This window comes from Bubalus bubalis, chromosome 20 (genome assembly GCF_019923935.1).
Source record: "Bubalus bubalis isolate 160015118507 breed Murrah chromosome 20, NDDB_SH_1, whole genome shotgun sequence".
NCBI lineage: Eukaryota > Metazoa > Chordata > Mammalia > Artiodactyla > Bovidae > Bubalus > Bubalus bubalis.
Window position 1 is genome coordinate 22,826,195 of NC_059176.1, and position 21,294 is coordinate 22,847,488.

General features: G+C 36.5%; 1 protein-coding gene across 7 annotated transcripts in view; it reads right to left on the reverse strand.

The window, feature by feature from the left end:
• The window catches only part of MIPOL1 (mirror-image polydactyly 1), a 332,144-nt gene that overhangs the window by 113,522 nt on the left and 197,328 nt on the right, over positions 1-21,294 (reverse strand). For all 7 annotated transcript variants that reach the window (XM_044932758.2, XM_044932757.2, XM_044932756.2 and 4 more), the window contains one exon: positions 7,789-7,883. In XM_044932758.2, coding sequence (XP_044788693.1) covers positions 7,789-7,883 — 95 coding nt within the window. The remainder of the gene's footprint in view (positions 1-7,788; positions 7,884-21,294) is intronic.

The following is a 21,294-nucleotide window of genomic DNA, read 5'->3' on the forward strand; positions in this document are numbered from 1 at the left end:
GAAGCTAGTTCTTAATTCCAAATATCACTAAACAAAAAAATCTAATCTACTTCATACAAAATGGTTAGAAATGTCACAGAATATTAGAACTAGAGAAATCCCCAAGTCCAAGTTAAAGAACTTGAAGCCTAGAAAGCCTGGAGCTTGTCTATATCAGAAAAAAATTTGGTTAATGGCAAAGATGCTCTTTTGATTTTTTATTAACTGTTTTGGCAGTATGGTTCCATAATACAGTTCCACAAAAATTAATTCCAATAAAAATACAGATATAACAAAATGTTTGTGTCACTGGGTAGTCCAATTAGAACACAGAACTAAGAGTTCAGGATTGAGTGTTCAACCCCTCTTGATGAGGGATTTGCATGTTGCCTCATGGCTAGAGTTTGCATGCCGTTGACTCTTATTGATGCATAGTTCTGACTACTGAATGAGAAACCATCACCATCACCATCACACACACACACACACACACACACACACACACACACCCCAAACCCAGCCAGAGCCTAGCAACAGTCAGTAATATTTCTGATTACGAAGGACAGGATATATAAAGACCAAAAAATATATAAGTAGTAAAAGGGACCCATACTAAATAAAATTAATAAAAAGAATGTAGGAAAAAAAAAAAAGCATCCCACTCTCTTTTTGAGTATATTTGACATGGTTTCTGTCTTTGTGGCTTTTATGACTTAGAAATGTAATATATCATGAACCCAGTAAGTAGGATTTATTTTTAATCCAGTATTCACTAGGCCAAACATTCAAGCATTCTATTTAATTTTTTACAAAAATACTATTACAATCAGAGGAAACATACCACCTTAAAATATGAAGCAGAGTATTCAATATTTGTGATGTTCTAGAATGTCAAATCTGCCATGTTCTGAAAGGCATCACAACTTCTCACTTGGAATTGAACAAAACAACAAAAATTTAAAATATAATCTGCTGCTATTATGAGTATATTAAATCCTAGTCTACTGGCACTGAACAACAGGATCTAATTCCTATCTACACACTTGAATTTACACTTTTTTAAAGCAGAAGTAAATACAGAAGTACTATAAAATCAGCAAACATTGAAACTTAGGGTTTCTCTCGATTAGAAAAGAGTTTGTTATTATTATGCCTCCTGAGCTTAGGAATGCAGCACTACAGGTTTAAAGACCAGGAAAAAATCATTACTAAATACAAATCTAACTCCTACAAGTTTAAGATTCTTCCCTGATGAAACAGTTAAGATTTACACTAATGAAGCTGTTAGATGAATTCAGTATTTGGCAGAAAGGAAGGCACTAACACTTTACTAATAGCACTTTTGTAATAATAAAATTTATTCGAAACCTTCACATTGATTCCTCTGCTGCTATCCTCTCTGCTTTAATGCGAAGGAGCCATCACTTATACTGGTAAGTTTACTATCGCTACCCATTCACCTCACCTGCCCCGTCCCTAACTGTGCCGAAGGACACAAAGGCCAACATTTCCTTTTCTCAGTATTCAAAGTCTTCTAGGACTCAAAGGAAACAAACAGAATAGAAAAATCTCCTAATACATACTTCCATATTCCTATTCCCACTCGGGGAAATGAAACGCTTATAGTAAACAGTAGCTCTTGGTGTAACCCAGCTAAAAAAACAACTTTTTAGAAAAAAAATTTGAAAGAATAAGGTCAATATCTTATGGGCTTCCCTGGTGGCTTAGACGGTAAAGACTCTGTCTGCAATGCAGGAGACCCGGTTCGATCCCTGGGTTGGGAAGATCCCCTGGAGAAGGAAATGACAGCCCACTCCAGTATTCTTGCCTGGAAAATCCCATGGATGGCAGAGCCTGGTAGGCTACTGTCCATGGGGTCGCAAAGAGTTGGAAACAACTGAGTGACTTCACTTCACTTCAAGGTCAGTATCAGGAAGAATAAAAGTCATTAGCATATTTTAATATGCCCCTAACACTAATGACTGATCACATATCCTCTATTGCTTTGGCTGTTGGAAAGTTTAAGACAGAATTATTCTTGAGGCTTATTCTTTTGCCGTTTCATGGTAAATATGCAAGCTGACTTACTCCTGGCTCTAGCTTCTTGTCCTATTCCTATATTTTTCTTAGTGTATTTTTTCTTAGTTATTGATAAGCAACTTTCTTTGACATGACCATACACATGTATGTGTATATATATATATGTATATATATTTATGTGTAAAACTGATTTGAATAACTAAAAGTGCATTTTTTCTTAAACTTTTTTTAAAAAATACATTACCTGTTATGACATACATATACACATGCAAACACACGTGAAAATTACAGAGTTAGTCTTGGCTTTCTTCACAATAAATATGAAACTCTTTCCCCTGTCTTCTACAGCAGAGGAAACTTTGAAGAAAAAAAAAAGAGTACTATCTCTATGAGTTAGTTATGTTTCATGTATGGATCTGTAACCACCATCTATTTGGGTGTGTAAGAAATATTGTTTACTTTCACTTAAATTAGAATCTGGGATTCCAGGAAATTTAAACTTTATTGTTTTTGGAAATTGCCTCTCTCTTCCTAGAGTTCTACATCCCAGGGATCTTACTCCTATCCTATTTAAAATAAATTCCTGAATATCCTCACAGAATGTTTTCTATACCTTAAAAAGGAAACTTAACTGTGAGCTTAAATTTATTTATATTCATAGCTATTCTTATCTCCTTTACTCCTGTCTATAAGCACATAAGGTCTATAAGCACTCATTCTTATCTCCTTTACGCCTGTCTATAAGCACATAAGGTCTATAAGCACATTCATAGCTATTTTTATCTCCTTTACTCCTGTCTATAAGCACTCCTGTCTATAAGGTGACCATCTTCCTGCTCAAGGCAAACCCTTCTACAGATTCTTAATTCCATCTCTTTTTAAATTTGGGGGGATGCTGTTCTAGAACAATTCTCTCTTGGCTCTTTCCAATGAGTCATAAACATGTTCAAATGTCTGCCATTCTTCAAAAACAAGAGACATAATCCTTAACCCACTTTCCTTTCTTCTTAGCTATAACATCTTTCTTGTTCAGGTTTCTTCAAGGATCACTCAAACTGATAGTTCAAACAGCTATTCTTCTCTCCCTCAAGTCACTCTTGAACTTACAAAAAAATTGGCTTCTATACCTAATACTCTATTAAAACTACTCTTATAGATGTCAATAATGGCCACCTCATTTCGAACAAAGGGGATACTTTTTGCTCATATCTTAACCATTTAAAAACATTTGACTTTTTAAAATTTTTTAAATTAAAATCTCCTTCCTTGGCTTCAGTGATATTGTTTTTAATTCTACTCTTACCTCACTGACCTCTTGTTGTAAAAAGAAATTTAACATTCAGTTCAGTTCAGTTCAGGCACTCAGTCATGTCCGACTCTTTGTGACCCCATGAATTGCAGCACGCCAGGCCTCCCTGTCCATCACCATCTCCTGGAACTCACCCAAACTCACGTCCATTGAGTTGGTGATGCCATTCAGTCATCTCATCCTCTGTTGTCCCCTTCTCCTCCCGCCCCCAATCCCTCCCAGCATCAGAGTCTTTTCCAATGAGTCAACTCTTCGCATGACGTGGCCAAAGTACTGGAGTTTTAGCTTTAACATCATTCCTTCCAAAGAACACCCAGGACCAATCTCCTTTAGAATGGATTGGTTGGATCTCCTTGCAGTCCAAGGGACTCTCAAGAGTTTTCTCCAACACCACAGTTCAAAAGCATCAATTCTTCGGTGCTCAGCTTTCTTCACACTCCAACTCTCACATCCATACATGACTATTGGAAAAACCATAGCCTTGACTAGACGGACCTTTGTTGGCAAAGTAATGTCTCTGCTTTTGAATATGCTATCTAGGTTGGTCATAACTTTCCTTCCAAGGAGTAAGCGTCTTTTAATTTCATGGCTGCAATCACCATCTGCAGTGATTTTGGAGCCCCAAAAAATAAAGTCTGACACTGTTTCCACTGTTTCCCCATCTATTTCCCATGAAGTGAAGGGACCAGATGCCATGATCTTAGTTTTCTGAATTTAACATTGGTTGAACACTAATAATCAGCCAAACACTGTGTGAAGGGTTGCAAGTACTTAAAACAATTCTAGAAAATTCCCTGGTGGTCCAGTGGTTAGAACTCTGTGCTCTCACTGATGAGTGCATGGGTTTGATCCCTGGTCAGGGAACTAAGATCCTGCAAGCTGTGTGGCCTGGCCATAAAAAATAAAACAACACAAAATCTCTATGTGGTAGGTACTATAATTCTCATTTTGTAAAATGAAAATGGTCTTGGAGAGGTTCATTTATATAAGGTTACACAAGGCAGGGCTGTCTAACTGCAAATCTCTGTAGCTTTACTACATTATCAGCAATTAAAAAAAAAAGTAGCAGTGAGAGGGGTCTTTGTGAAGCTTATCTTTGAGCCAATAATTGTTAACTATTTAAAAGAGGTTATGTAGCTCTGTTAGATTCATGTAGAGTTTAAAAAGTCTTTGAAAGATAAATGTTTAATCCACATAATTTTCAAAAATCTTTCAATAATCCTCTGCAATTCAGCAAAGAGAAGGACTATCAAGGTTTGTTTTTCAGTAAGTAAGGTCAATTTATGCAAGATTAGCACATCACCCTCAGCATTCTTGGACACTGTCGCTTTAACGACAGAACACCTGCTGACCTGCCTCATGGCAGGAAAGGGTGCCATAAAAACTCTCCCTATCAATGGGGTGAAAAGACTGCACACCACAGCACAACAGCCAAGGTCTAAGCGCAAACCACCCCTATCAATGGGGTGAAAAGACTACACACCACACCACAACAGCCAAGGTCTAAGCGCGAACCACCCCTATCAATGGGGTGAAAAGACTACATACCACACCACAACAGCCAAGGTCTAAGCACAAACCACACAGTGTTCATAAGTCTTAATAAAGGCTTCTGTTATTCTCCCAAGAAGCAACCCTAACTTAATGCAGCTAACTGAAGTGTGCCTCTAAACTGGCAGCCTTCAAACTTGGCTGCACATGGGAATTTCTAAGTAGATTTAAACACACCAAAGCAGAGTCTTACTCCAACAGACTCTTAAGTAATCAGTCAGGGATGGGATGGGGATCAGGATTTTTAGAGGCTCCTCAAGTGATTCTATTGCATAATTACAGCTGAGAATCCACTAGTTTAAAATATACAATTGTGTACTAAGTCGCTTCAGTTGTGCCGAACTCTTTGCAACCCTATGGACTGTAGCCCACCAGGCTCTTCTGTCCATGGGGACTCTACAGGCAAGAATACTGGAGTGGTTTGCCATTTCCTCCTCCAGGGGATCTGCCCAACCAGGGATCGAACCGGCATCTCTTATGTCTCTTGCATTGGCAGGCAGGTTCTTTACCACTAGCACCACCTGGGAGGAAAGACTGTTATATTCATGCTCTTAAAAAAAAAAATAAGGATTTGACATCTTCAACTACTACCAGGGTTCTGCTTGCCCACATACTTACTGATTCTAATTGCAAGTAAATGATTCCCCATGGTCAGTCATCAACCAAATATACTTGGAATTCGGGAACTGTCTTAGTTTCCTGAGCTGCTGTAACAAAGTACCCAAACTAGGGGGCTTAAAACAACAGAAATTTATTGTCTCACAGTTCTGGAGGCTACAAGTCCAAAATCACGGTTTCAGCTGGATTGTGTTTTCCATGAAGGCTGTAAGGGAGAACCCTTCTGGCTTTGGGCGTTTGCTCCAATCCTTGGTATTCATGTGCTTGTAGATATCTCACATCTCCCCAGGCACAAGGCTGTGTTTGCCCTGGGTCTTCACATAGTCTTCCCTCTATGCCTGTGTCTCTGTGGCTAACTTTCTACTTTTTATAAAAACTTCAGTCATATTGGGTTAGAGCCCATGCTAATGATCTCATTTTAACTTGATTAACTCTGTTAAACACCTTGCTGCTGCTGCTGCTAAGTCGCTCAGTTGTGTCCGACTCTGTGCGACCCCATAGATGGCAGCCCAACAGGCTCCCCCATCCCTGGGATTCTCAAGGCAAGAACACTGGAGTGGGTTGCCATTTCCTTCTCCAATGCATGAAAGTGAAAAGTGAAAGTGAAGTCATTCAGTCGTGTCCGACTCTTAGCAACCCCATGGACTGCAGCCTACCAGGCTCCTCTGTCCATGGGATTTTCCAAGCAAAAGTACTGGAGTGGGGTGCCATTGCCTTCTCCGTTAAACACCTTATTTAGACCAAATAAGAGGACATTCTGAGGCACTAGGGGTTAAGACTTCAATATATTTTTGTGAGGGACATAATTCAACCCATAACAATAACCACTTAGCATTTACATCAAATAACACTGTTTCAAAGCATGGGTTCTTAACATGAGGATGGGAAAAAATTTTTATCTTTATTTTTTACTCCTCATGTAAATACAGTATTTCTTACGATTATGAACACAGGCAACAATCTTCAGTAGTATTATTAGTGGTTCTTAAGACTTTGTGTCCATAGAAATCATTGGTATTTTCAGGTCACATTTCAGTGTTTGCAGTCATCTTCAAAATATTATTTATAGTTATCACTACTTAGAAATTACAGTTTTTAACAGACTTGCTGCTAGTTATTTAATGTATTAGTGCATTAATATATCATGATGTAATACCTTCATAATTTTATTTCAATAAAAGTGATTTTGATTTAATTGAATTTTATGCACTGAACATTATTTTGAGAAGGGGATCAAAATTAAAAAAAAAATCTTTCAATAACCTACAGTTCTAGTTAGTGAATTCTTCCATTTCATACTTGAGGTTTTTTTAATCTTCATAGGTATTTAAAAATATGCAGTGCCTTGTACATCATTTTCAAACCTTTCATAAAAAAAAACTATGATCCACCGTGAAAATATATATTTTACATGTAGCTCAAGACACAATCCGGAGAAGGCAATGGCACCCCACTTCAGTACTCTTGCCTGGAAAATACCATGGGCAGAGGAGCCTGGTGGGCTGCAATCCACGGGGTCGCTAAGAGTCGGACACGACTGAACGACTTCACTTTCACTTTTCACTTTCGTGCATTGGAGAAGGAAATGGCAACCCACTCCAGTGTTCTCGCCTGGAGAATCCCAGGGACGGGGGAGCCTGGTGGGCTGCCGTCTATGGGGTTGCACAGAGTCGGACACGACTGAAGTGACTTAGCAGCCAGACACAATCGTCTCTCTCACACACAACACAAAACTGAAACAAAAATGTCACAAAACAATATTTACCCTTACTGCACTCTTGACATTTTCTATTCTATCTCTATTCATTAAAAAATGCCAGTGTGACCTACTGAATTAATTTGACAACTAATCTTGGAGCATAAATTAGTCTTAAAAATCCTTTAGTGGAGTTCCTTTAGAAACTTCTTATACTGTGATAGTTGAAAGGCTGTTATTACTGGTATTCATGTACTATTTTAAAAATATATGCCTTCATTTCAGAGGTGCCATTTAGATGAGCAAATAATTCAAGAGCTAAGCAGGCTCCATTTAGACAACTGGTTAAGAGTTACGTAAACTTTATAATTCCCATTTTATAATGGGAGCCTCAACTTAAACTTTACCAAATACCAGAAGGAAACAAGGTAGAATAATAAATATTTTATGCCTGAATCATTTTAAAATTACAAAAATGTCTTAAGTGTATAATGTTTAATTTCATTGAGGTATTTCCTCATTCACCACTATAAAATTGGGTAGAAACATTTTCCAAACTAACATTTATTTATGCCCAGGATAAAAAGAATTTTACCTGTAGTAAACTCGAAGTGTCTGGATTTCTTCTTCCAGTTTTTTGTACTGCTGAACTGAGGTTTCTCTGGCTTGTTGCATAGCTAACAACTTTGCCTGCAAGTAATTAACATTTTAAGAAATTTAATAGCAGTTTGGTACCTTTAAATACACTACTATAGTATGAATAGAAGTCTTTAATTTCTGGGAGTTTAAAAACCCATCAGTATTTTTAGTAGTGGTTCATAATTTCCCACAAAATAATTCGATTATATTAATAACAGAAATATTAAAGACATGAACATATTTAATTTACCAACTTCACTCATTACTAAACTTCAATCTTATTCATCTGTATCATCAGATATATGCCTTTCTGCAATGTTTAACTTTACACACAGAATTCAGAATGTGGAACATGGGTTCAGAGCATTATCTAGAGTAGAGATAAGCACAATGGGTGTTTCACATATAAATTTTATGTGGCTCCACTGCCTGATCGCTAGATTTTCTTTTAACTTTATTAATAGAAACTCCGAAAATTCTAAATATGTTAAGCCATCTTTGATATTTAACATGAAAAAAACTGCACAAGACTACAACCTGATTTTTACAGATATGATTTAACCTCTTCAATTCCTTTTCTGCAGGGAAAAAAAGGTATCTAAAGGGAGAATGGCAGTAATTTTGAATGTTGGAGATATTTTACTCAAGGGTTGCTATTGTTCATCTAGGCTTATAATAGTCAAATTTTAAAGTCTTACTCAGTTTTTCAATAGAGTTCAATAGTAATTTTAAAAGAATTGTACCTTCCAAATATCATTCCCAAAATTTCCAGCATAGTCAAAAAAAGTTATCAACCTGCCTTTTAAAGTATGGTACTGGTAAGTCAGACTTTAATTTTGCTTATTTAAAGCTTAATTTGCATGAAAAAGGCTGTCTTTTACTTTAAATGTGTTTGATAGATAACATGAAGCAAATTGTAATCATACATGTCACAAAGTGCACTAATGGTAATAATTAAAAAGTAATCAAAAGTTGGAGGTTGAATGAAATTCATTAATTTTGCTGAACTCATATGATTTCACTGAAATTATTTTCTTGCATAAGAATGAAGTCATGAGATAAACTGTGAAATCTGATCATAGGAAAATTAATGAGTGCAATATAAATAAACATTAAACAGTGCCACTTTTCTATTTTAATAATGCAGAATTATAAAAAATAGCAGTTTAAATTTTTATATAAAAGTTAAGCACCAAATTAATTAGCTATCTGCACTAGCAAATCCTAAGAGTTACTTTTAATTAAATTTAAGATGTTCAAGTACTTGCTTTAACATGTCACATTCTAGAATTATGGATGAAATAGTCTCAAAAATTATTTTTAAAAAAGCATTTAAAGCTGGTTCTTGATGCCAATAATAACAGCTTTGCTAATTTTCAGTATACTATAAAATGTAATTGAAAGGGTAACTTGCTTGACCGAATACCCACTGTGATTAATACGAAACCAAAAAGAATCGCCCCCAAAATATTTCACATTCAACTTACAAAACATCAGACATCCTGTTGCAAGTAATTTAAGAAATATCAACTATTTGACAGGTAATTGAGAATGTGATAAATAACAATGGGACAGTGTTAAGAACCTGAGATGATTATTTTTAAGCTTTTGTACCCGGTACTTCTGCAGAAAACCAAAAAACAAACCCAAACACAAAACAAAAAACAAAACCAGCAATGTTGTAGCAGGAAAAAGACATAACAAAGATTATGCCTAAGAAATTTTTGCATTGAAAATGGGATGTGAAAATTGTACTTAAATTCCCTTGCTTCGGGTAAAAATGAACATTTTATTCCTCTTCCTACACTCAGTTCACCATGAAGATTTGGTGTTGCTTCAAAGCAACCCATTTGATTTATTACTTCCAAATGTCTGATCTTATATCTAGGCAGTGGAGACTATGTTCAAAGCTATTATAAACCTTCTGGCCTTACAAGCTCCTTCCGCTACTTTATCAGATACACATTTATCTGGTCAACTTTTTTTAGGGGTGAGTAAATACCATTACCTTATGGCACAGTGATCCTGTTTGGCAGCTAGGATGAACTTCCTTCCCCACTACCTCAGGTACTCAATTATATGTGATCTAGAATTTTTTTAAAAAATATTTATTTATTTATTTAGTTGTGCCGGTCTTAGTTGCAGCACGCAAGATCTTTGACCTTCATTGAGACATGTGGGATCTTTTTTTTTTTAAGCTTTGGTACACAGGATGTTTTAGCTGTGGCACACAAAAGCTAGTTGCAGCATGTGGGATCCAGTTCCTGACCAGGGATTGAACCCAGGTCCCCTGCACTGGGCATGTGGAGTCCCAGCCACTGGGCCACTGGAGGCGTCCCTATATGGTCTAGATTGTTCAAACAGAGTAGTCCATCCTGATAGCCCCAGAAGAAAATTGAACCTTGAAGACATCATTTGTATCCTGGTTCCCTGTACAGCAGACAGATCCAGATTCATTTATTGGACACATGAGTTTCTTCTTTTTTTGCACAGGCTAGTTTTGAGTTGGATTTATGGTATATGCAATGTAATGTCCCTGGTGGCTCAGAAGGTAAAGAATTTGCCTGCAAGCAGGAGACCTGGGTTCGATCCCTGGGTTGGGAAGATCCCCTGGAGAAGGGAATGGCTATCCACTCCAGTATTCTTGTCTGGAGAATTCCATGGACAGAGGAGCCTGGTGGGCTACAGTCCATGGGGTCACAAAGAGTATAAGCAATGTAAGAAAATTTAATTAATTTACATGTGCTGTTTTTATACCTATTGCATTTCCTAGTTTCATTATTGAAAGAAAAGTGAGTGTTAGTCACTCAGTCGTGTTGATTCTTTCCATCACATTGCAAGTCAAAAATGTATTTAATCTCAAAAACAATAAAAATTAGCAAACAACATATTTTTCCTGTTTCTCTGCCATCATATTTCCCATATTTCTGGTAATTACTTGTCAATCTCCCACCCCCAATCTTCAAACTACAAATATTCTGAGATTTCAAGTTACCTGTTTGTTGTATATCCTTCTAGAAATATATATACAAACATATATATATATTTACAACCAAATAAATCTGTTTACAATATTGATGGTATCTTTACACACTATTAAAAACTTTGTTTTAGGTTTAAAAGAAGTTTTGCTATTTCACTTTCTATTAAAAAAGAAATCTTTTATGCTAACCCATGTGTTGCACTCACTAATCACATTTCCTTCCTTCCCTCCAACCCCAAAGTGAAACATTTCCATGAATTTGGGTTCATCATTTTCAAGAGTATTTTATACTTTTACAATATAGTTATGTACTTACTATGTGATTGTAAATACATTTCTAAACTTTATATAACTCTGGGAGATAGTGGAAGACAGTGAAGCCTGGCATGATACAGTCCATGGGTCACAAAGAGTCAGACACAACTTAGCGAGTGAACAACACAATGACAAGCTATATATAAATGATACTCTCTACATTCACAGACAATTGCTAATAATTATCTTCACACATTGTGAACATACACTTTAAAATATATTTTTGAGCAAAGCCTACAGTGAGTCAAAATTTCTAAGTATTGCTGGCTCTCCCTATCCACAGGTTCCATATATGCAGATACTGGAGGGCCAATTAAGGAACTTGAACACTGCAGATTTTGGTATCTGTGGGGCTCCTAGAACCAATCTCCTCTGGATAACAAGGGACAACTATATGGTCATAGATTTAGACAAACACTGTACAAAAGTATAACATTTTTTTAAACTTACATTTTCAGGTAAAAATTTTATTGAAGTAAAACATTCATAACATATATAAATTATACATACATGAATTTTTTAGGTAGGCTTGTTGAGTTATAATTGAGGCAAAGTAAAAATTCACCCATTTTTTTGGTGTACAGTTGTATACATTGTCACAAGTTTATATAGTTATGTAATAACAATAACAATCAAGACACAGAATATTTTCATTATCCCAAAATGTTCCCTTGTGCAATAATGCAATCAATGTCCTTTCTTTACATGTAGTTCCTGGCAACCAGTGATGTGATTTTTATTTTTACTGCTATAGTCTTCCCATTTCTAGAACATCATATAAATATTATATAGTCGACAGACTTTTGAATTTGGCTTCTTTTACTTAATGCTTTTAAAGATTCATTCATATTATTACATGGATTAGTAGTTCATTCCTTTGTATCACTGAGCAGTACTCCACTGCATGGATGTACTATAATCTGTATATTCATTCACCAGTTGATGGACAGTTGGACTGTTTCCAGTTTTTGGTAGTTTTAATAAAGCTGCTATAAACATTTGTTTATAGATAATTTTGTGGAAATATGCTTTCATTTCTCTTACTTAGGTAAACACCATGGAGTGGAATTGCTGGGTCCCATGATAAGTGTGTGTGTTTATATACTTTAAAAGTTATGTACTCTATTAAGTTATATACATTATAAAGAAACTGCCAAACATGCTGCCTAAATTGATAAAACTTAAAAACATCTGTGCTTCAGCAAAGGAAACCATACGTAAAATGAAAATACAACCAATAGAATGGGAGAAAATATTTGCAAACAATGTAACTGACAAAGGATTCATTTTCAAAATACACAAACAACTCATACAACTCAACAACAAAAAAAATCCCAAACAATTCAATCAAAAAATGGGCAGAAATAAATAGGCATTTCTCCAAAGAAGACATACAGATGACCAACAGGCATATGAAAAGATGCTCAACATCGCTAATTAACAGAGAAATGCAAATCAAAACCACAAAGAGGTATCACCACACATCAGTCAGATGGACCACCATTAAAAAGTCTACAAATAACAAATACTGGAGAGGGTGTGGAGAAAAGGGAATCCTCCTACACTGTTGGTGGGAGGATAAACTGGTCCAACCATTATGGACAACAATATGGAGATTCCTCTAAAAACTAAAAATAGAGTTGACATATGATCCAGCAATCCTACTCCTGGGCATATACCCAGATAAAACTATAATTCAAAAATACACATGTCCAAAGCAGCACTATTCACCATAGCCAAAACATGGAAACCTAAATGTCCATCAACAGATGAATAAAAAACAATGATGTGACACATATGTATAATACAATGCAATACTATTCAGTGATAGAACAAAATAATGCCATTTGTAGCAGCTTGGATGGAACTAGAGATTATCACACTAAGTAAAGTAAATCAGAAAGAGAAAGACAAATACCATAATACCATATCACTTATATGTGGAACCTGTAATGTGACATACACAAACTTATCTATGAAAGAGAAGCAGACTCACAGACATAGAAAACAGACTTGTGGTTGCCAAGATGGGGGCGTGTAGGGGAGGGACTGAGTGGGAGTTTGGGGTTCGCAGATGCAAACTATTAAATATACAGCATCAATAAACACAAGGTCCTACTGTATAGCACAGAGAATTATATTCCATGTACTGAATATAAAAAAGATTGTGTTTGCGAGTGTGTGTGTGTGTATATATATCTATGAATCATTTTGCTACACAGCAGAATTTACCAGAACATTGTAAATCAACTAGATTTCAATAAAAAACAAAGCAAAACCATCTGCGGTTAACCACAATAGCAATGCCATTTGTTGAATGCCTTCTATGGGTTGGACATTATACTGAGTATTTGAAATGCCAGGCTGGATGAAGCACAAGCTGGAATCAAGATTACCAGGAGAAATATCAACAACCTCAGATATGCAGATACCACTCTGATGGAAGAAAGCAAAGAGGAACTAAAGAGCCTCTTGATGAAAGTGAAAGAGGAGAGTGGAAAAAGCTGGCTTAAAACTCAACATTCAAAACACTAAGACCATGATATCTGGTTCCATTACTTCATGGCAAATAGATGGGGGAAAGTGGAAACAGTGTCAGATTTCATTTTCTTGGGCTCCAAAATCACTGTGGACAGTGACTGTGGCCATGTAATTAAAGGATGCTTGCTCCTTGGAAGAAAAACTATTACAAACCTAGACAGCATATTAAAAAGCAGAGATATCACTTTGCTGACACAGGTTGGTATATTCAAAGCTATGGTTTTTCCAGTAGTCAGGTACAGATGTAAGAGGTGGACCATAAAGAAGACTGAGTGCCAAACTGAGGCTTCTGAATTGTGGTTCTTGAGAAGATTCTCTTGAGAGTCCCTGGACAGCAAGGAGATCAAACCAGTCAATTCTAAAGGACATCGACCCTGAATATTCATTGTAAGGACTGATGCTGAAGCTGAAGCTGAAGCTGCAATACTTTGGTCACCTGATGTGAAGAGCCGGCTCATTGGAAAAGACCCTGATGGTGGGAAAATTGAGGGCAAGAGGAGAAGGGGGTAAAAGAAGATGAGATGTTTGGATGGCATCACTGACTCAATGGACATGAGTTTGAGCAAGCTCCAGGAGTGAGTGAAGGACAGGGAAACCTGGTGTGCTGCAGTTCATGGGGTCGCAAAGAGTCAGACGTGACTCAGCGACTGAACAACAACAACTATATTCACACATCAGTGAGGTAATTCCCAGTATCCTTATTTTACAGATGATTAAATTGAGGTCCATGAACATTAATCAACTTGTAAATGTAACAGAGCTAGTGACTGACAGAACTCAAGCACATATTCAAGCCTATTTGGAACAAAATATATATTTCTCCCTTAAACCTCAACATACTAGCATTCTGGGCTGTGTGTGGGGTATCTTTTCTCTTTGTTTCCAGGTTTTAAAGTTATAACTGACATATAACATTATATTAATTTTAGGTGTACAACATCATGATTTTATATATATATACACACATGGTGGTGGTTTAGTCGCTCAGTTGTGTCCAACTCTTGCGACCCCATGGACTGCAGCCCACCAGGCTCCTCTGCCCGTGGGATTCTCCAGGCAAGAATACTGGAGTGGGTTGCCATTTCCTTCTCCAGGGGATCTTTCCAACCCAGGAATCAAACCCGGGACTCCTGCACTGCAGGCAGATTTTTTTACCAATTGAGTTATGAGGGAAGTCCTATATATACATACTGCAAAATAAATACCACAGTAAGTTAACATCCATCACCTCACATGATTACATTTTTTTTTCCTGTGACGAGAAGTTTTAAGATTTACTCTCCTAGCAACTTTCAAATACATAATACGGTATTGTTACTATTCCGTACATTAGTACTTCTCCAGAACTTATTTATCTTAAGTGAAAACATGTTGGTTAATTAATGTTGCTGCTAAGCAACTTCAGTCATGTCCGACTCCCTGTGACCCCATAGACGGCAGCCCACCAGGCTCCCCCGTCCCTGGGATTCTCCAGGCAAGAACACTGGAGTGGGTTGCCATTTCCTTCTCCAATGCATGAAAGTGAAAAGTGAAGTGAAGTTGCTCAGTCATGTCCTACTCTTCGCAACCCCATGGACTGAAGCCCACCAGGCTCCTCCGTCCATGGGATTTTCCAGGCAGGGGTACTGGAGTGGGGTGCCATTGCCTTATCCGTAATTAAAGTTAGGTTAACCTTAAAAGTATCTCATTAAACTGTATCTATCTTGAGCAATACCATCTAAACAAGACCACCATTTGTACTATTAATGCTACTCTTCAAAATCAACTACATTATTTCCTTAGAGTTAGTAATGTAGAATCACAAAGAAAAGCCTACACTATTCACATCAGTGAACACTATTTGTATGGATATTGTGGAGAAACCACTTTTATCTTACCTTAAAATCTTGTTATGTTTGGTTTTGAATGTGTTTTAAATAGTAATAGTCTGATACAGTTAAACCTTTCTTTGGTAGCTCCAAGATCATAAAACGGAAATCTCCATAAACGGAGAACAGAGGCATCTGATCTTATGTATGATATCTACTAAAGAAAGAAATATACAGTACAAATCAAATCATAGAACCAAATCCTGAAAAGGATTTCAGAGGTAATATAGTCCTCTACTTTTATAGGTGAGGAAATTGTTGTTAACATTATACAATATGTTTAGAGAAACATTTGGGAACTGTTTAAGGTTTCATGGCTGGTTAGAAGTTTGAACTAGCATAAAACTATTCAGAAAATATTGCCTTTTTAAACAAGCAATTAGTATATATGTTATCTGTTTTAATATAAGTATTTTACAGAGTAAGCACAAATAATATGGACTGTGCTATGTTATTAAACACATCTGTAAGGTACCTAATTAGAGATTTTCAAACAATATGTCTGATTGCACAATTGCTCAAACATAAATGAGCAATTTATGTTTGCTCATTTATATATGAGTATAACCATTCCAGTATTTGACTCTTTAAGCTCAGAAGCTTATTAAGAAGCTCATAAAGAAACACTGCAAAAGGATATCTAAAAAATTAGAAGCTACTATATTAGAAAGATACAAATGACTGATTTTAATTACATCTCCCCTTGATAAGAAGACTGGGATTACAGCAGTATATTACTGGAGTGCATTGCTCTTTCAAAGGTTATTCCTCAGAGGCTATCTTTTGTCCTCAGAGGCTATCTTTTGTCCTCATGTCAAATTTCTTAGACCAAGCATTATCAGCATCTAGACTCAAAAGCAGTCTTAATGCACTGTCTAGTGATCTATGGTTTGAAATGGAAGCAGAAATAAAAATATACGCAGGCAGAGAGTGATCTATGAGCAGTGAGAAGAAACCACAAAGCCGAGAAAGGAAGAGTAGAGAGAAGTACACCAGAAAGAGAGCACAGCACATTGAGTAAGAATAAACTTGGGATTCACTTGCTGTAATTAGTGCTATGAATGAGTAAGTTACAGCCTGTGAACCTCTATTTTCTTTTTGGTAAAATAAGCATAATACCACATCTCACAGGATTATGATACAATGATAAAATAAATTCCCATACAATATAGCCATATCAAAGTGAATAAATATATAAACTGCTCAATAACAACTGTTGAACTTTTGATGTGAAGTTACTGTGGAAAGAACTATGTCAGTAAGGAATAGCATTGTATAAAGTAACAGGTCAATAAGGTGAGAAGGAATTGGGCTTAAAGTACAAGTTCAAGCCATGTGGCCATCAAGAGAATGGTTGTTAAGAACTACAGTTCTTAAACATTTAAAAATGTGAACTGTAAAGATTGTGTTGCAACTACTCAATTATTGTTGGAGAGTGAAAGCTGCCATAGACAATATATAAATGAACAAGCATGGCTGTATTTTTTTGTTTTTATTTATTATTTTTACTTTACAATATTGTATTGGTTTTGCCATACATTAACATGAATCCACCATGGGTGTACATGTGTTCCCCATCCCGAACCCCCCTCCCACCTCCCTCTCCATCCCATCCCTCTGGGTCATCCCAGTGCACCAGCCCCGAGCACCCTGTATCATGCATCGAACCTGGACTGGCTATTTGTTTCACATATGATAATTTACATGTTTCAATGAGCATGGCTGTATTAAAAAAAAATCTTTATTTACAAAAAAAAAGGAGCCTGTCCAAAGGCTATTGTTTGCCAACTATGTATCTGGAAAGCCAGATACATAGAACCTAAAATATTTCTTGGTCTTTATAAGCTTTTGGCTAATGCTGTCAGATACCTGGGGAAATGAAGAAAGAAAATGTTGCCCTGTCTAGACGAACATGTTTCTGGGTGCAATGAAACAAAACACCTGAAATTCACAGTGTTCTAGAACAGATTTGCCAGGACACATAACGATAGAAAGGAAAAAAGGAGTTAATGGCTGTATGGTGACCCTGTGCTGGCACAGGAACACTGCGCGTGACAGGAGCCACCTTGTCAGTGAGCTAGGATGTCACCTATTGTATACAAAGCAAGACAAATGAAAAACCTTGCAGCTTCAAATTCTATTTTCCCTGATGTCAATAGAGTTTTAATAGCATTCTTTTTATTAGTGTTTGCATGGCATATCTTTTTTATATCCTGTTAATGTCAATCTTTTTTACATGCCTAGGTTTAGATGTGACTACTGGAATCAGCATAAAGGCAGAACTCAGGTATTGCAAGTTCAGTTCCAGAGCGCCGGAATAAAACCAAGACTGCAATGAACTGAGTGACATGAATTTTCTAGCTTTCCAGAATGTATGTGCTATGTTTATACTAGAGTGTAGTCTATTAAGTGTGCAATAGCATTATGTCTATAAAATCAATGTGCTTATCTTAATTAAAAATACTTTATTGCTAAAAAATGTTAATCATCATATGAACCCTTAGTGAGTCATAATCCTTTTGTAATAGTAATATCAGAGATCCCTGATCACAGATAACCATAATAAAGAAAATGAAAAAGTTTGAAATAGTGAGAATTATTAAACTGTGACAGAGACACACAGTGACCAAATGTTGTTGGAAGAACTGTACTGAAGACTTGCTTGACAAAAGGTTGCCACAAACCTCTTGTAAGAAAACTCACTGAGAAGCACAATAAAGCAACATATGATAAAATGAGGTTTGCCGGTATTTTTTTCAGTCTAAAAATCTTTGTCTTTTAATTAGGACATTTGATCTCTTTACAATTAATGTAATTACTACTAGATTTGGGCTTAAGTATATATTCTTATTTGCTGGTGGCTCAGATCATAAAGAATCTGTCTGCAAACAGGGAGACTGAAGTTTGATTCCTGGGTCGGGAAAAGCTCCTGGAAAAGGGAATGGCATCCCATTTCAGTATTCTTGTCTGGAGAATCCCATGGACAGAGGAGCTTGATGGGCTACAGTTCATGGGATTGCAAAGAGTCAGACACACTGAGTGATTAACACTTCCATATATTCTTATCTTGTGATTTCTATTTGGCCTGTTAGCTCTGCTACATTTTTATTTTAAAATCATCTTTTCTTGTTATATTTTGGGTTCTTTTATTATCCCATTTCCCCCTTTTCATTTAATGTAATAATTCTTTCACATTCTTTTAATGATTATCCCAGAAATTACAAGATTCAATTTGATTTAGCATAAATATAACATTAATCCTCCTGGACAATGAGAGGACCTATAACCCTTTAACCCTTTTTACTTTCATTCCAATTTATTTATTACTGTTTTTAAAATGTATTATAATTCATCTTAGTTAGGTTTAATTCCCCCAAAACATTATTATTATTTTCTTGAGTAAATGTATATTTATATTTGTCACTTTTTTGTATTTCATTCCTTCCTCTTTGGGAAGTTGCTTACAGAATCACATTCCTTCTACTTAAACACAGCTCTTGGAAGTTTCTTTAATACAAGACTGAAAATGACTAAATCAAATTAGTTGTGAATTCATATTTTCCAGAAAGTTCAGTTCAGTTCAGTTCAGTTGTTCAGTCGTGTCCGACTCTTTGCGGCCCCATGAATCGCAGCACGCCAGGCCTCCCTGTCCATCACCAACTCCCGGAGTTCACTCAGACTCACTTTCATCGAGTCAGTGATGCCATCCAGCCATCTCATCCTCTGTTGTCCCCTTCTCCTCCTGCCCCCAATCCCTCCCAGCATCAGAGTCTTTTCCAATGAGTCAACTCTTCACGTGAAGTGGCCAAAGTACTGGAGTTTCAGCTTTAGCATTACTCCTTTCAAAGAACACCTAGGACTGATCTCCTTTAGAATGGACTAGTTGGATCTCCTTGCAGTCCAAGGGACTCTCAAGGGTCTTCTCCAACACCACATTTTAAAAGCATCAATTCTTCAGCACTCAGCTTTCTTCACAGTCCAACTCTCACATCCATACATGACCACTGGAAAAACCATAGCCTTGACTAGATGGTCCTTTGTTGGCAAAGTAATGTCTCTGCTTTTGAATATGCTATCTAGGTTGGTCATAACTTTCCTTCCAAGGAGTAAGCGTCTTTTAATTTCATGGCTGCAATCACCATCTGCAGTGATTTTGGAGCCCAGAAAAATAAAGTCTGACACTGTTTCCACTGTTTCCCCATTTATTTCCCATGAAGTGTTGGGACCAGATGCCATGATCTTAGTTTTCTGAATGTTGGGCTTTAAGCCAACTTTTTCACTCTCCTCTTTTACTTTCATCAAGAGGCTTTTTAGTTCCTCTTCACTTGCTGCCATAAGGGTGGTGTCATCTGCATATCTGAGGTTATTGATATTTCTCCCGGCAATCTTGATTCCAGCTTGTGCTTTTTCCAGCCCAGCATTTCTCATGATGTACTCTGCATATAAGTTAAATAAACAGGGTGACAATAGACAGCCTTGACATACTCCTTTTCCTATTTGGAACCAGTCTGTTGTTCCATGTCCAGTTCTAACTGTTGCTTCCTGACCTGCATATAGGTTTCTCAAGAGGCAGGTCAGATGGTCTGGGATTCCCATCTCTTGAAGAATTTTCCACAGTTTATTGTGATCCACACAGTCAAAGGCTTTGGCATAGTCCATAAAGCAGAAATAGATGTTTTTCTGGAACTCTCTTGCTTTTTCCATGATCCAGCGAATGTTGGCAATTTGATCTCTGGTTCCTCTGCCTTTTCTAAAACCAGCTTGAACATCTGGAAGTTCACGGTTCATGTATTGCTGAAGCCTGACTTGGAGAATTTTGAGTATTACTTTACTAGTGTATGAGATTAGTGTAATTTATGGGAATTATGTTGGACTAAATTGGTGATATCTTTCTCTGAGGAGAACTTGTGTCTGTTTCATTAGGGAGTCAGAGGAGACAATTCCTAGATAAAGTTCAAGAAGTCTAGATTAATATTGTTTCTGGCTCAGATGGGGATCCCAAGTGAAGATCAAAGTACTTCTATAGGTGTCTGCCTCTGGTACTTCTGGGGACCATTGATTTGCCTATTTTTGGAGAGGGGAATGTTTCTGGTTCAACTCTCATTTTTTTGGTAAAGTAAAATCTTTGGAAAATTTCCTCTATTTTTTTGTAAGTCTAGCAATGCATGAATTAGATTTTGTCCAGAACCTAGCAGGTTGGAAGCAGAAGGGTCCCCATAGTATGTTTTTGTTACCCTTCAGGAAGAAAAAGCCTATACTGAAATTTAACATGTATTATGCCATCAAAAATAGACCAAACTATTTTTATAATTTAATATTTGGAATTCTCAGATTTGGTACATTAACTAGACTTAATTATTTTAATAATTTAATAATTTTTTTGAATTTTATTGATTAGAAAAGATACAAGAGAAAGTTTCAAATCACCATCTGCAAGCCCTTCTCTGTGAACAGCCCGCTGTGTGGAGGTCTAGTCTAAAATCCAAATACCTGAAACATAAAGTAAAATTTTGAACATAGTCATCCTAACAGTATTTCTAATATCATCACTTTTAAGCTGTATATTAACTACTGTATCATCATTAGTATCTTTTTTTTGCTTTCTGTTTAAAAACAACAGCTTCTCTGTTCTACAATGAACACATTATAAGAATGAAAGCTATTTAAAACAGATTAATGGTCAATCACTATAGCAGCTAGCATGGTTCATGTTCATAGTTCATGCTAGCTGCTAGTTGAGTGATAAATTGTGTCA